At 54.3% G+C, this 16,480-nt stretch overlaps 1 protein-coding gene and 1 long non-coding RNA gene across 3 annotated transcripts; one reads left to right on the forward strand and one right to left on the reverse strand.

The window, feature by feature from the left end:
* Positions 1-938: 938 nt before the first annotated feature.
* FAM78A (family with sequence similarity 78 member A) lies at positions 939-13,583 on the forward strand. Its single transcript, XM_040606732.1, has 3 exons — positions 939-1,438; positions 1,655-1,967; positions 9,956-13,583. Exons 1-3 carry the CDS (start codon positions 1,435-1,437, stop codon positions 10,482-10,484), a joined length of 846 nt encoding a protein of 281 aa, XP_040462666.1. The 5' UTR covers positions 939-1,434; the 3' UTR covers positions 10,485-13,583.
* On the reverse strand, positions 1,977-15,280 carry LOC121093844. Of its 2 annotated transcripts, none has more exons than XR_005829656.1 (4): positions 14,154-15,280; positions 9,642-9,900; positions 9,037-9,306; positions 1,977-4,409 (listed from the first exon to the last, which is right to left on the reverse strand). It is a non-coding gene; the product is annotated as an uncharacterized LOC121093844 (long non-coding RNA). The 2 variants fall into 2 exon arrangements; XR_005829655.1 differs by having other exon boundaries at positions 1,977-3,741; positions 4,259-9,306.
* Positions 15,281-16,480: the final 1,200 nt, after the last annotated feature.

The raw sequence follows: 16,480 nt of genomic DNA on the forward strand, positions 1-16,480 counted from the left end.
GGGGGGGGGGGGCGTTTACAGCCCTCAAAACTACATTACCCACAATTCGCGGAGCCGCGGGAGGAAATGCTGGTTTTTGCAAAGGAGGTTTAGCTTCGGCAGCTGCAGTTGCACAGCGAAATACAGGGGATGGCGCGGGGGGGGGGGCGGGGGGGCCGGGGGCGCGGGCCGGGCCGCTGCAGCCGCTGTCGGGCGGCCGAACCCGGCGGGCGGCGGGGGCGGGCGGGGGCGCCGCGGGGCCGCGAGGCACTTTCTGCCAAAGTTTGACCCGGTTGCCTTTGCGATGCTGCGGCGGGGAGCGGAGCCGGAGCCCCCCCGCACCCCCCAGCTCCACCAGCGGGGCTGAGACCCGGCGCCGTCCCCGTATGCATGAATGTATTGCGAGAGAGGAAGCTTGCGGCAGCCAGGAGGCGGAGGCACCGATCCTGCTCGTCTCACCTCCCCGGGCATCTAGCAAAGAGGCGAAGGAAAAAAAAAAAAAAAAAAAAAAAAGAAGCGAGAGCAGGAGCCTCCCCCCCCCGCCCCCCCCCCCCCCCCCCCCCCCCGCCGCACCTCGCCCCCGCGCAGCGCAGGGACCCGGCGCGGTGCGCGGCGCCGGGGCTGGCGGCGCGGCCGGTGCTGGGCGCTGCTCCCCGCCGCCGCGGGATGCTGTGACGCCCTGCGGGAGCGCGGGGCCCACGCGTGGGGGGGCAGCCCCGCCGGCCGCCCATGAGCCCCGCCGGCTAAGCCGCAGCCGGCCCCGGCAGCGGGAGGAGGACGGTCGGGCACCCTGCGGAGAGCCGCTCGCCGAGGAGGAGGAGGAGGAGGAGGAAGACGGGGAGCCGCGGGGCCGGCGCCCCCCGGGCCGGTGCGTGGCGGCGGGATGTCACGGGCGGCGGTTCCGCGGCGCTGAGCGGGCGCGGAGCGGCGCGGCCCCGGGCGCGGAGCGGGGGAGGCTCCGCCGCCGCCTGCCCCGCTGCGCAGCCCCGCAGCCCGCTGCGACCGGCACCGCGCCGCCGCGCTTCGGGCTATTGCTAAGGAGAAAAAAAAAAAAAAATAATTCCCAAAGCCCTGACAGCGCTGGCGGAGGAGCCTCCAAAATCGGAGATTTGGCTACTTTTGGCATTTTTCACCCCGTCGTTTCTTTCGGTTATTATTGTAATTTTGTGCGAAAGGAAGTTATGAACAACTGCAAGTCAGGAAGTGGAAATCCACACCGGTTGTGACAAGCTGGGGCTAAAAACTATTTCATTATTTATATAGATGTGTCTATCAACATTCTGCTTTTCATCCAAAGAATAAAGGGAAATACCGGCTAGCCCTATGTTGGACGGTGAATGACAGACCGCATCGGAGGAAAGGAAGGACTAAACAGACGGTTAAGATCGCCACCGTTATTTATTGAACTCCAGAGACCTTTTTTTTAACCCAAAGACTGACTGAACGAGAGGTTTAATGGGTCAGTAAAAGGGGGGGGGGGGAATTTTAAAGGCCCTTTTGCTTCTGAAAGTGCAGCTAACCTCAAAAATAGGAGCAGTACTCCTAAAACAGAAACTCAGATTAAGGCTTCACATGATGAATTTTCTATCCTATGGATATCAGTTTTGAGATTACAAACCAAGAAGATCTGTAATTGATCTAGCACCAGATAATTTCAATGCCTAATATTCCCCAGGATTGCTGGAGTACCCTAGGAGCTGCGTCGGACTGTACTCGGGGTATGCCATGGGCTGTATTCAGAGTATTAGCTGCAAATCCAAAGTTTTCCGGGAGAGTATTTCAGTGATTGAAGTCAAAGCCTCCATTGATCCCATTCCCACCAGCATCGACGAGTCCTCCAGCGTGGTCCTGCGCTACCGGACCCCTCACTTCCGAGCCTCTGCACAAGTGTTGGTGCCCCCCATTCCCAAGAAGGAGACCTGGATCGTGGGCTGGATCCAGGCTTGCAGCCACATGGAATTTTACAATCACTATGGGGAACAGGGAATGTAAGTATTTCCAACAGCGCGCGCGGGTGCGTTTGCTGGGTGGGAAGGCAGAGCGGGAGGACCATGGCCTGGCTGGGAGATACTGGATTAAGCTAAAAATTATAATCTGGTTGGTTTGACTTTAAAATACAGCTCTTCTGAAACTTGACAGGACTTTATCACATATTTAAAATACAGGAGAGCTTGTCCCTACCATTTTAAAGGGGTGGGTGTTCTGTTCTAACGGGAAGGTGCCCAAGCCCTGATTAAAACCCACTTGTTTTGGGAGGAACCCCAGCGCAATACCATACATTTCACAACAGCTTTTGAACAGCACCACAGATCCTGAAATCCCCAGGATTTCAGCCCCACCACCGCAGGCACCCCTGTTTCGATAGGTGTTTTACACCAGGGGTTCCCCTGATCGCCAGCCCCTCTCGCCTGCATCCCTCCCCATCTCTTACAGGGTCAAACTGCACGTTGCCAAGCCCCAGGGCAACCCTGGGGCTGACACTTGTGGCATGCTGCCGTCCCCAGCGTGCTGTCCTGCTGCTGCAGTGGGCCGCGGCTGCAAGCTCGGCAGCCCACCAGCTTTGGGAGCACGTTTAACGTCACAGGAGGAATCCTGCTTGCTTTGCCCACGGTAGCAGGCAGCCCACAGGGAAAGCACAAGATGGATTTAACCCACTGATAATTAAACCCTCTGCATCACCTTGGAGCAGGGTGAAAATTTCACGTTGCCCCTCCATTCGAGTAATGTAAGAGTGGGAATAGATAGATATATGTGTAGGTAGGGGGAATCTAGGGGCTGCTTGTGCACCAAACCCCCCCCCGTGTTACCGGTCAGACAATCATGGTGAGGCAGGAATAAATCAATTAAAATGTCACCTCCCTACCGAGAAAACTCATCTCTCCCCAGTTCCCCACCAGTTTGTTCACCAGACGTTGCAGGCTTTGGCCCGTGGCTCAGTCAGCCCTGGCACCTGATCTCCAGACGGCTGCCCAGAACAGCAATTCTGCAACTCATGGTGCTGGGCAGCACCAGGTGCAGCCTCCCGGTGCAGCAGAAATCTGTCTGTCCTGCCACGGGGACAAAACCTGGCCCAGGAGCGCGGTGCCGGCAGATGGTTTGGTGGCTGGCGGTGCTGCTGCTGCCCAGACTCTGGGGGCAAGGGAGGAAGGACGGCAAGGTCAGGTCTCAGCAACCCTCCCGACTGCTCATCCAAAGTACCCTGTGTCGGGGGGATGCCAGCTCTGCCCCTCAGGGGTCATTCTAGGGGGGCTTAAAAACCGGTGAATGAGGAGGGCTGGAGAGCTGGAGAAACTGACTCGATGCAACGCCTTCCTGACAGCCCGAACATCTGCCCGTGTACCCTGGCCCTCCTTCCCTCCCTGCTGCCTGTGAGCCCGGATGAGGACACGGCTTCAGCATCTCAGACATACAGCAAATACATGCTGTGAGCTGTGGAGCAGAGGGAAGGGCATGCCGAGGAGCAGCCCTAAGTGAGACCGTCCTCCCCTCCTGTCCCCACGTCCCCTCTCTGCTCAAGCAGAAAATGCCTTGAGAAGCGCGCTGGCACCTGGCAAACACCAGCAGTGAGGCTCAGCGAGGGAGCAGACCAGCTTATCTTGATTTTAAAAGTACTTACAACAGGCCCAAAATCTGTAGGCTTTTTGGCTCCAACACCATCTTTAGCAAGGACAATTTGTTGCTCAGATGTTCCCAATTCCAGGCCTTTGGGATTTGCATGTGTAATTCTCAAGCTCATTTAGAAATCCTCTCTTGAGCGACCAGCTGCAAAGGAAAACAGAAAAGCCCACTGTATATAAATACAGCTCACAGCCACCGAAATAGAGGACTGGGCAGAGAGCTGTGCTGCCAGTGCTGCTGTGGGCTGCAAACCTCACCGTGTCCCTCCTTTCTCTGCACCTGAGTTTCCCTGTGTTTAAATTGAGCATTTGGTATGGTCTTCCCTCGCCGGAACGCTTTGAGACAAAAAAAAGTTGCATCTACAAGCCAAGTGCCATAAACAGGTAGTCAGAATCAAACAGTGCAGCTCTGTAGGAGGGCTGTTAGCCAGAAAATCATGGGAACAAAGAAATTTCCCCCCAGAAGTTCATTGACATTTAACTGATATTCAGAAAGGAGCTACCCAAACCAAAGCAGGATTTGGTCCGCTCCTCCACTCCCTTTCTATAGACCCGTCACCATCTGAAAGCTATAAATAAAGGTGTTTGGGAGGAAAGGCCTCTTTCCATGCCATTGAAACATGCTCTTGGAAGACCTTTAGAGAGAGAAACAGGACACAAACCTATTCGAAAGGACGGGCCAAGCCTTTAGCTGGTGTAATTCGGCGTAACCCCGCTGACCTCCACAGAGCTGCATTGATTTATGCCAGCAGAGTATTCGTCCCAACTTTTCGTGATGAAGCGAGACTGCTGCAACATACATATTTTTAATCCCTGTGGTGACAGACAGACAGAAAACTCCAAATAATCAAAAATCAGTTGGTCCACTGGAGCATCAATCCTTACAGCAGGCTTCGGATTAATTTTTCACTTTTATGCTCTGAAGTTGTTAGCTGTGTATAAGCTGGCCATTACGTTGAGGACAGAAACAGCTGAGAAATACTGGAGCAGATGGAGCTGTGCATAATGCTCCTGTAGGGACGTTAGCTACAGAGGGGATAATTTTGACATATGCGTTTAAGGTGGCACTGACAATTTTGGGGGCCAAATGCAATGTTTTTAAAGCTAAAGGAAAATAATTAAAGCTCAGCTAACACGTAAATGCTGGCATTATTTTACATGTTAAGTCGGTAGATGTGCTGGGAACATGAACACCCCCAGGATGAGGATGTGGACGTGCTCCCTGGCTCTGCTCCATGCAGAACTGGGGCAAATCCCTGTTTGGCCCCAGGGTGGTACTGCCCTCCCCCCCCAGCAGGGTTTTACCCTGTACCCTTAGGGAAAGATGCTGCTGCACGGTGGGAGGCATCAGGATCAGGCCACAGAGCTCTGACCCCTGCGGGAGCCGTGGGACCAGGTCCCTGCTGGATCTCCTGGGGTGGGTGCTGCTTTCTGCACCCAGTTGTGCAGCACCTGGTGGGACCCGTGTCAGCATCTGGGTGATGCCGGAATGGCATTATCCAGCCTTGTTTCTTCATCTCCATGGAGATGTACAAGAAGTGGTGCAGATGGAGATATGCAAAACAGAGATAAATAAATTGAAGTTTGAATATGATTAGCCAAGAATCTGCAGAAGTTTCAGGTAGATATTTCTGCCCTGGAGACACGATGGGGCAGCTTGCAGCATTACATCATCACTCTACCTTACTGGGCATCTCTTTCTTGCGAGATTAAATCTTCTGTGCCCTGCAGCAGAGACACAATGAACTCGAGAAGTCAGCTTGTCAAGAGAATAAACCCCCAGTCCTCGGGGAGAGGGAAAACACAATCAAAACCAGATTCACCAAAGGAGAAAAAAACAGGTTATCCTTTGCATGGGAAGTGAGGGGAGCTCAGTTCACCGCGGGAATTTACCCTTCCAGGGGTTGAGAGGGAAAGGTTTCACTGCCCTTGCACGGCTCCTGTGCTGTGAGCGCGCTCCTTGGCCCATTAACTAGGTTGTCCAGCCTGCCTTGAGCCTGCTCAGCTAAACCAGCGGCAATTCGCCCCTTTTCCTTCATGCCCATCTTCTGCTTTACTCCCTGAACCAGCACGCGTCAAACCGCTGCCGGTTCAAGAGACGAGGCAGGAACATGCAACTGGAGGATGGGGGAAGAGGGACCACTGCAGCATGGCTGTGGCCACCACTGGGGAACAGCATCTGGGATACCCTTCCTGGTCAGCGCTGTAACCCCGGCTGGACTTGCTTTGACGTGCCAGAGTTGGTGAGAGAGGCGCTGTAAAAGACAACTGAAAATTAAGCAGGTTTTCTTTCTTTCCGCAAGGCCCCAGCACAGGCAGAGCAGCAACGGGAGACAGGTAGGAACGGGGATGCAAACTAACCGAGATGGCTTTTCGCTGCGCCCACACGTGGCACTGGTACCTGTGCCCAGCGCAGTCTGAGCCGGGCATCTCTTATTTAGGGAGCTGCTGGAGAGGAAGGTGTTGGAAAGCACAAGGTTACGCAAGTCCATCTGGCCTGTGACTAATTAGGAGCTGGCTTTAAAGAACTGGGCCCGAGGATGCAATAGTGCCTGATGCCTGTCTGAGGAGGTGGGCTGGTGTCACCGCTGGGTGCACAGGGCTGGGGGCTGCTGTGCCTGGGCTTGCTGTCGCTGCACGGGCCGCTGTGGTGATTGCTTCGGTTGGTGCCATGGGGCAGCCCCCTGGAGGGCTCGGGATAAGCTGGGGGCTTCGTTTCATGTGACAGGGTAGGAAGGAATGTATCTGAGCGAGGACTGGGAGGCTAAAACCTACATAGAGCTGCTTGGCTGTCAGCAGCAGGGCTACAGTTGTGCCACAAGAAATATCTCAAAGTTCCTTCTCCAAGTAGCGAGAAGACATTTGTTAAGAGAGATTTGTTGGCAGCTCCAGTCTGTGGCGGTGCCCATGCTGACTTTGAAGGTTTCAGAAGCAGCAGAAACGAGCTTGTCTGTATTACAAGCCAGAACCTCTTGATTTTGGAGCTGATCTGCTATAGCGAATCCATGAAACCAGATAGGTTGGTTTCTTTTCATGCCTCTTCCCTGCTATTGTCAGCAAAGTGTTTACTGGGCACTTTCTGGTCTTTCCTTGGCTCGACACCACCACAGAAAGATGCTGATGCAGCCAAAGATCATTCCACAGCGTTCTTTCCGAAATCATCCAACAGGCCAGTTGTTGGCATATTATTTAACCCGGGCAGACGCTGCAGGCAGAGGCTACCAGCCTGGCTGGCACACAGGCTTTGCAGCTGGCGAGGGGCAGCCAGCACCAGCAGCAACCGTCGTGCAGCCTCTGCTTTTGCTCCAGTCATGGGACCATCACAGGGCCTCGTTTTCCTGCTTGTTACTAGGCTGTGCAGATGAAGCGTGATGTTTCTGAAACCTCAGGGTTAACCACACTCGCTAGAATTAGGCATAGCGTGCTCCATGAAGACAGACAAGCCAGCTTCTTCTTCCCCCTTCCTGCCCACGCCTTTTCTTAAGCAGGGTGCACTTCTGAGCCGTCCCAAGCACAGCCACGCTGCTCACCAGCCCCCTTGACTTTGGGGGGGTTCTCAGGCTCTGCAGGCAGCATCCTGCCCTCAGGGACCAGCCCGGGCCCTGACACAGCTCCATCTTTTTGCTCTCGGTTAAACCCTGGGCAAATCTGGAGAAGGTCCTGCAATTCTGTGCTGGTCTGGGGTGAGATACGCCTACTGGGAATGGAGATAGGGACAAGCAGGTCTTAGCTGACCTGCAGTTTCTCGGCATCCTCTGCCTGATTCTCCTGCCATTCACCCGTCAGCTGCTGATCCAAGCAGGCGGGAGCAGCTGGGGAGTGTTATCAGCCTCTTGTAGCATCTCAGGTCCCAGTTTGGCCCCTCTGTACCTGCAGAGATGTTATGGCTGCACCTTAGCACCATGCCTGTCACAGAGTGAACCTCCAGGAAATTGTCACATCTCATCCCCAGGTGGCAGCCAGGCTGAGTACCGGCCACTGTCTCAATGGAAAGTAATCTTAAACCATCTGCTGAAAGGGAGAGAAAGAGCCCCCAGATGGTATTTCAGAGCCGGGCTGTGCGGTGGGGAGGAGGTGGGGGGCTGCAGCCGTGACCTCCGCTCATCCCCTGCCGAGGGCTGAGTTCATCCAGCATCCCAGAGCCTTTCCCTGCTCAGCTCTCCCTGCACAGTGTGGGGGACAGCGAGCCAGGATGACTCCGGTTTAAGAGAGCAGAGCGTACAAACGCCTCCCCAGTGGATGGGGGTCCTCGCAGCACTGCTCAGGGATCTCCTTTTGGCTGCCTTCGCTACAGATTTTCTTCCAGGCAAAGGACTCCCTCTGCCTGCTGGCTATGAGCTCAGGAGAGGATTGCTGCAGCTGCGGTGCGTAGCGTGCGTAGCTGACAGCAGCCCATAAATCTGCACGGGGAGATGTCACGCTGCACGGGGAGATGTCACGCTTGCATAACCCCGGCTGCTGCTAACCCCTGGTCCTGCTGCTCGGAGCATCCCTGCATCCCCTGAGCAGCCCATGCCCTACCTTGCACTTCACCTGCCACGCTCCGGCCAGGCCCCCCGACCCACAAACCCGCCACCTCCCACGCGGTGCAGCCCTGTGCCTGCCGTGGCACAGCGGGGACTTTTGTGCAGACCCCTGCTCGCATGAGTAACGATAAATGAGACCTTGAAAGCCCCCGCGGTATCTTTTCGCTCCAGCCAGACATTTACAGCTAACTGCTGAACGATCCAGTGGTTACCAACATGGAGGCACTTCACGGTCATTAACTAATTAACCATCAGAACAGCCTTATGAGATGATCACGTTGGTCCCAGACTGTGAGGGGAGCAGCTCGTCCCGAAGCTGTGTCAGAGCCGGCCGGCCGCCACGTGCCCCCCGCCTGCCCGCAGCCCCTGCTTCAGCCGAGGGGCTATTTTAAGCCACAGCACCGGCCTTAGGAAAGGCTGGGAGAGTTACCAGGGCAGCCTCGGCGTGTCCCTTCTGCCTCCCCTCCCCCCCCGAGATACACCGTGTCCCATGTCCCACAGCTCAGCCCACAGCAGGGAGCTGGGGGGGGCTGGTGCAGAGCCCAGCATCCCAGCCCCACCGCAGGGTCAAGTGCGAATGTCACCCTGGGAGTGAGCTGCTGCTGCCACTGCCACCATGCAGCCCCTTCTGCCACTTTGATGGCCGGGCCATCATCCCCGGGTGGCAGCGGGTCTGGGTTGTAAGCAAGGGGGTATCCTAGAGCCACCTGGCACGTGCTGAGCACACAGCCTGCAGTTATGCCATCGCAGTGCCTTTACTCTGCAAACAGCTAACCTTTTTTCTGAGACATTTACAGCACTTTGCTTCTACTGGCAAATCTAATCTTCAAAATTAAATTGGAAGTTAATAGAAAAAAAAAATATCCAAGTTGTGCATCAGCATTACATGGTGACGGAAGACCATTTGCACTTACTTTCTTGCTAGAAAGACCAACCTTTCTGCCCGTCTTCTCTCAAGCACAGCGCACAGCACCCAGACGAGCAGCTCGGGCAGTTTTACAAGCTGCCTGACCTCGGTTTCTCTGATTACTGTAACACCATCCCAGTCCGGAGCCTGGCGTGCAGCCTTTGAACTGGGTCCGTCCCAGGGCTGCAGCAGGATGCGTTACACTTCCAGTGCCAGGCAGACAGCGGGGAGGGACAGTGGCTGATCCAGAGGGAAAATGAGTATTTGCAGGTGGGGACTGAAAAGAAAAAGCAGAACAGGGCCATGGGAAGCTTTATGGAGCAGTGAAGTTCTTGATGTTACTTCCCCCCCCTTAGGTCTTCTGTCACCTGCCCCCCAGCACCAGCTCTGAGCTTGCCCACTCTGCCTGACACGGGAGATTTTGTACTTTTGAGAGAAAGAAACTCAGCCCCAAGCCCTGTGCTCACCGGCGCAAGCACTGGGGTGCTGAGCCCAGGAGCAGGTCCTGGTGTTCAGCCCCGCTCAGGCAGCCAAGCAGCCACACAAAAGTACCTGCAGCGCTGGATTTTCTGCAGGGCTGGAGCTTTCCCGAGCATCCCTTTGCAGCCTTACCTAAACACCAAAGTATTTTGAACCACTCCAGGTAGGCACCGGTCCCCGCAAGGAAAGCCCCGGCCCTACCATGTGGTCGCTCCTCGGTGGTGGTGAACAGCAGGACAGACCTTCAGGATCACTCCTGGAAATTCACAATTTTAGCGGCAGGGATGAGCTCATTCAGCAAGGTGGCATGAAAGGCACCAATTCCAGTAAAAGCTGAAGGGGGAATGCATTCACAACTCCTTCCTTTCCTTCCGTGACATCCAGGATGTGCCTAAACAAATTAATTAATTAATGCATTAACCATAATTTGTTGTTGATTACTGCAGGTCAAGTTGGGAGCTTCCAGATCTACTGGATGGTAAAATCCAGGCCATCAGCGACTCCGATGGGGTGAACTATCCCTGGTATGGAAACACGACAGAAACCTGCACCATCGTGGGTCCCACCAAGAAGGAGTCCAAGTTCAACATCAGCATGAACGACAACTTTTACCCGAGTGTGACGTGGGCAGTGCCCGTCAGCGAGAGCAACGTGGCCAAACTCACAAGCATTCACCGGGATCAAAGCTTCACCACCTGGCTGGTTGCAACCAACACGGCTACCAACGAAATGGTGACCTTGCAGACTATCAAATGGCGCATGAGGCTGGGCATCGAGGTGAACCCCAGCAGACCCTTGGGGCAGCGTGCCAAGCTGCAGGAGCCCTCTGCTCAAGAGCAGCCCCAGGTCCTTAGCAAGAATGAGCCAATACCACCCAGTGCCCTTGTCAAACCCAATGCCAATGATGCTCAGGTACTCATGTGGAGGCCAAAGGATGGACCACCACTTGTGGTGATACCTCCAAAACATCGATAATACAAACCTGGCGTCCCGGCACCAAAAGGGAGAGAAAAAAAAAAAAAAACAAACAAAAAAACAATCCGAAGCAAAACAATCACTTAGGTATTAGAACACACGCGTATAATCTGAGCAAAATCAAAATGCACTTTTTATTCATTCAACAAATGCAACCATTCTACCTTCTCCCATCGGGACGGATTTCACTGTGCTAAAGCTAAAGAGGAGACCTTTGACTGGGGTCTGTCTCATCACCGGATTCCTAAGGGAAGAAATTAACACTGATGTCTACCCGTAGAGCTTTTTTTTTTTTTCTTCCCTACTTTAGTTATTTGAACTTTAGTCTCATTAGCTTGTCCAGACTGCCCAGAACAATACAAACGTTTTATTTGGGATTTTAAAAGTTGGGTGTTTTTTTTTCTTTTTGGTTGAGAACAAAACAAGATCCTGGAGCAAAAAGTTGACTATTTAAGATAAGGATATTTTTTTTTTTTGAAGCTGTAAGGTTCTGAGTTGCAAATCCAAGTCATGCGGCCTTATGTAGACTTTGCTTTGCATTGCCAAACTTTTGCCTTAAAGCTATGTTTGAAAAAAAAAAATATAAAAACCAACAAAACCACCACCAGGCAGAATGTCCTTTCTACAGAATTTTTAGGAGAAAGTTTTGGAACAAGGCATAGATTGTCAGTGTGTCATGGGCTGATGGATGAGAAGGGCACCAAATGGGAAGAAGAAAATCTTCCTGGTTTTAAAACCTGGAACAAGGAAGCATGGAAACAATCTCAGTTTCAAAGCAATGCAAATAACAACCCTGCTGTAGGATGTCTGGAGCGGGAGCTCCTGGGCCATCTCCCTGCTTTGCAGAAGGGGTAGCGAGCAAGCTTGTGCTGCTTACACTGGGTGATCCCAGCCTCCCGTTAGCACTGTGGGATAGTCTCACAGCTGGAATCGTGGCCCTGGGAGTCAGCATAAACGGAGAGGTGGGGATGGGTTTGTCTTTAGGACAGGCAGGTGTTTGCCCTACCATCCCCAGCCTCACCTCCTGCTGGCGTCAGAGCCGGCGCCCGCGCCCCGGCTGGCGGGGGAAGCTCTGTTGCCCCGTTTCCCATGAAGTCCAAACGATGGTGCTGTATGAGCAGCAGAATATAAAAGGGATCCTACTGAAGTCACTGGAGATGCATGGGTGTCAGCGAGGGCAGATCTCACCTACCAAGTCTACCCAGCAATATCCGTAATTCAGGAACAGCCATGTCAGAAAATAACAGGCACCCGTTCCTAGCAAACACTGGAAGCAAAAGCTATGAAAACCTCTTCTTCCCATGAAAAAAAAAATCATGTTGGGGTTAGTAGATGATTTTCTTCCAAATGACCTCACGATCTACGCGACCGGCAGGACCATGACACCGAGCCTGTCCGGCCATGGCACCAACACCTACGTATCGAGGGGTAACGCGTGAGAAGGTGCAAGGGCAGCCCCCCACCCTTGGGTGTAGGTCCTCCAGGGAGGACAGGGCGCCCGGGGCAGGAGGTGGAACCAGTAGGATTTAACAAGGCCCGGATGGGTTCAGCTACGAGCAGCAGCGGTTCTGCGGGGGGAGGCGGCACGGAGGCGCCGTTTGCGACGAGGGGCAGGTTTGCAGGCAGAGAAGGTTCTGCAGCAGAGGTGGCATCTGGGCTGGCGTGCAGTCCGGGGTGGCAGGACTGGGAGCGGAGGATCTGCTTCCTTCCAGCACATGGCCTGGGGCAGATCCCTTCCCCTTCCCCCTGCAGCTCTTTCCCCTAGATAACGTTTCTTCCCCTGGTTAACAGTTCGCCTCGAGAGGTAGGGCTGGGAGAGCTCGGCGTGCCAGGTACAAGCCTGGCCCTGCTGAGCTGGCCCGAGCAGGTCTCACGGCCGCACACCCGAAGCTCACTCTCCCCTCCGAGAGGCACCACCTGGCTGCTGTCGCCAGCTGCACCTTCCACGCAGGACGTTACCGGCAGGAAATCCTCCTTCCCCACTTCTCCAGAGCCACACCATCAACTTCTACAACTGGTTCACCACAACCACCTGGGGCAAGCACGCCCAGAAGATATGCCCCCCGCCCCCGTGACAGTCTCAAACCAGCAAACAAGCAGCCTTGGTCCCTGCAACTATACCCCCCTTCCCAGGGGAGACCGCCTGCCTGCACGCACCGGTTTGCAGAGATGCTCGGCCATGGAGCTGCTCTCTTCAACGGGCAGAGAGATCTCGGAGGTGGGAAGACCGGCATTACCAGCAGCCTGCAAACACACAGACTGGATCAACCCCAAATCCATGAGCCAAAGGTTGCCTGAATCTAGGCTTTGGGACTATAAAGGATGAAGCTAGGGAGACTTTGACTTGCACAGTCACCCTCTGTATTAAAATCCATTTTCTTAGCTGGATTCAGATCCTAACTATAGCTCTACTGGCACAGCCCTTTGGGACTTGTCTGTATTTTCTCCTAGGCAATACATGCAGAAGAGGACAAAATGTGAGCTGCGGGTGAATAGCTGTTAACGCTTGCACGCATCTCGGCTGCCACTTAGATGCTCTTCTGGGCAGCCCCGTGGGCGGGAGCAGCAGGGGTATTTATGTCTGGTATTCACTTTGTCTCCAGGTGCTGAGTACTTACAGTTCTCACTGATGTCAGCATGGGTCAAAAAAATCAGACCCAGTTGTCTTAATTAGCTGCATGAAGGAATTCCAAGGAAAGATTTCTTCTCAGTCACCAAAAACCACATTCAGGGAACACCTACGTCCTTTTCCACTTAGCTTTGTGTTGGACTTAGTCTCCCAGTGCATTAAGTCAATCTGGTTCCTCCTGCTCCCTCTACCTGGTGGACTGGACGCATCCATGCAATTTGATAGTAACCTCCCGGCTAATTCGTCCTGTTGCACTGAACAGACCCAGCTAAGCAGTAAATACAAAATTTAAATTTCACGTTGGGGTCGGCTTTGCATGGACTTCTCCCTTCCCAAAGAATGCCTTTATCCCGTGCCTAGGTTGAAACGTGCCCCTCCACCTCCATTCGCATCACCAGACACAGCAGAGAAAAGTGATGCTGCCTCTTCTGAGATTTCGTGCGTTGTAATTAAATGTGATGTTTTTCCAATGCTGCTTCATTACAAGACTGACGGGGACAGATTGAATATAAAAGGACGGGTGGCTGGGAGTAACAGGTGCTATAGACATCACTATCGATACGGCTGGTTAATGGCCAGGTGGTTAGAACGGGGATTGACAGGGTCCCAAGGGGGACTTAAATGTCTGGGGACCTGGGACATCCTGCACCGAGGAAGGTGGTAAATAAGCAGAGGTAAATAAAGCTCCTTCTTTGGCAGCTTTTTGCAGAACCAGGAACGCACGAAGGATTTGCTGGGGAGGTGGCGGGGCACCAGCGTGGGGTGCTGGTGTACGTGAGCCGTCTCTGCTTCACCTCTCCCATCGGTGATGCTCAGCTCTCTATAGCCCCGAGCCACCACAGGAGCCGAGAGCATAGCCTGACCATCCCTGTCCCAATCCCGTAGTGGTCCAGGGTGGGAAGCAGCAGGGGGAGCCCTGGCCGAGACCCTCACCCGCACCCCCTCCCCTGCAGCCAGCCGTGGGGCCGGGGCTGCCAGCCCCCACGGAGCACAGCCACATGCCGCGTGGCCTCGTGGACCACTTGGTTCTCCTTTCCTACCCTTGGCAGTGAGAAGTGAGACGAGCGTGGCAGGAGAGGGGCAGCCCCTCGGAGGGTCCGTACGATGCTGAGTGGGGTTGGGGAGGGGTAGACCCATCGAGTCGGTGTGGCGGGGAGCAAGGCTGGGTCTAGCAGCGGGGTACGGCAAGGGCTGCCCGAGCCTCGGCACCGCCGTCCCACTGCCCTGGCTCCTGGCGCAGCAATAAGAACCGTCCTTGGTCTTGCAGAGATACTGTGAAAACCAAACCAAGATGTACCGAGTCTGGACACTTACAGAGATGTAACAAACAAAACCCTGCTTTTATAACAGAGAGAAATAAAGTGAAATTTTCAAAAGGGTCTGCCTGGAGTCGTTTGGGCGGTGGCTGTTTTTAAGTGAATGGCTACACCACCCCTCCGCATGCAGTTTCAAGGCAGCGATAAACACCCTGTTTACCATGAGCACCTTTTCTCTCAGTTTCAGCCCTTACGCCGCATCAGATCGAGCACAGAGGTTTCTGGTTAAAAATACCAGCCAACATCCTGCATTTTTCATTACCCGGCTGCTGTGCATCTTGTGATGGCAGGACGGAGCTGAGCAGCAGCTGAACTTCCGCACAGTTCGGTTTCCTGACACTCTTTGCTTATTTAGCAAAACCCTTGTCAGATGTTAGCTGTAAATACCCCATCTGGAGAGGGGCAGCCTCTCAGCCAGGCTCCGGGACCCCAGGCAGCAGAGCGCAGCCCTGCCCCTTCAAACCTGGGCAGACGAGGGGTTGAAAAATGCTGGAGTCTACGACTGGTTTTCAAATCCCACATTGTATCCATTTTGTTATTCATCCCCCCCTGAAAAAAAAATAATTCCATATTTAGGTTTTTGTTGCTTTCCAGTAAATGGCTGAAATTATTTTGGGAGAGCAAGAGCATGCCTGGCCAAGGGGCCGGCGCAGCTCCTGGGCAAACCCGTTAATCCATGGGGCCCAACCCTGGCACCTTCCGGCCCCACGCTCCACCTGCTCCTGCCATGCCCAATCCCACCACAAGCTCCAAGACTCCTACCAGCTGCGCCCCAAGGAAGACACAGGGGGGTTGGGGGTTTTTTAGGTTTGGTTTCGGGGTTTGGTTTGTTCTTCCAGGAGTTTTGCTGCGCTCTGACCCAGCCTGCAAAGCTGCTTTGAGGCTTCTCCAAAAAGCAGCAGAGGAAAAGCCCTGCTCTGCTGCGAGCCCCCGCGGCTGCTTCAGCTCCTACGGCTGCTTCAGCTCCTACGCAGCACCCCGGGACCCCCCTGCCTGCTCGTGCTGGAGGAGCCACACCAGGCTCAGCGCTTTCCCAGTGTGTGCCCTGAGCACAGGGGCTGGACCCTTGCCTGTGGGGCACCCCACACCGGTGTCTCCCCTTCGCTGCACCTCCACAGGTCCTGCCTGGAGCGAGCGAGAGCCCGTTACAACCCTGTTCTGCCCCTTTTTTGCAGGTTGCTGCTGGGCAGGGGGGGAACGTGGTACCGCCACCCACCGCAGCGCGTGCCCACATGGAACACCAACACCCATGGAGGCACTTTGGGATGCTCCACCAGCGCGTAGCAGTGACACGACACAAACCCAAGTGCAGGAGGGGAAGGGGAGCAATGAAACATACGGGAGGTCATGGCTGGAGAGAAGGAATGTGCATGGATGGAGCCCAGGCAGAGGAGAGGACAGGTTCTGAGCAGGATTCCTTTCCACAGTGGAAACTCTCCAGCCTCATCTGTTGATAGCAGGTTAAATTTAGATGTCCTAGATTTGGAGGGAGGGAGGGGTGGAGAGGGGACACCAGCCAACTCACAGCTGTTTTGGGTGACATCTGGAAAAAGCTGAAAGCACCCGGTCGCTTATTGTCTCTGCAGAGAGACATTGGAAAACCCCCGGCAAGGATCAGGAGGTGGGTGGGAAGGACACGGACTGCGGCGCCCACAGAGTCTGAGCGGTGTCGGAGCCCCGTTGTGGGGCAGCACCAGCGCCAGCCCTTCGTTGCACTGGATTTGTGAATGCTGAGGCTACAAACCAAACTTTGCCTTTCTAGAGGTTGTATTGCTTGGCTTCATGATTTTCTAACCACGGTTTTAAGCAGACTGAGGCAACAGCTCCTTCATTTGAAGAAATACCCCACGGGCTCCACGGTCCCTGATCTAAACTTCTTGCAGGGACTTCCCTCTGCTGATGCAAATCAGGTTTTGTTTCCCATTTCTTCTCTCACATCTTGTTAGGCTGCTCACATACAGCAGCTGCAAACACTCATTTTATTCCTTCGTGTTTTCAAGTTTTAAAGCAAAATATTTTTAGCAATGCACTGAAGAGCCTCAAAGCATCTA

Source organism: Falco naumanni, chromosome 9 (assembly GCF_017639655.2).
Source record: "Falco naumanni isolate bFalNau1 chromosome 9, bFalNau1.pat, whole genome shotgun sequence".
In the NCBI taxonomy this organism is placed as follows: Eukaryota; Metazoa; Chordata; class Aves; order Falconiformes; family Falconidae; genus Falco; species Falco naumanni.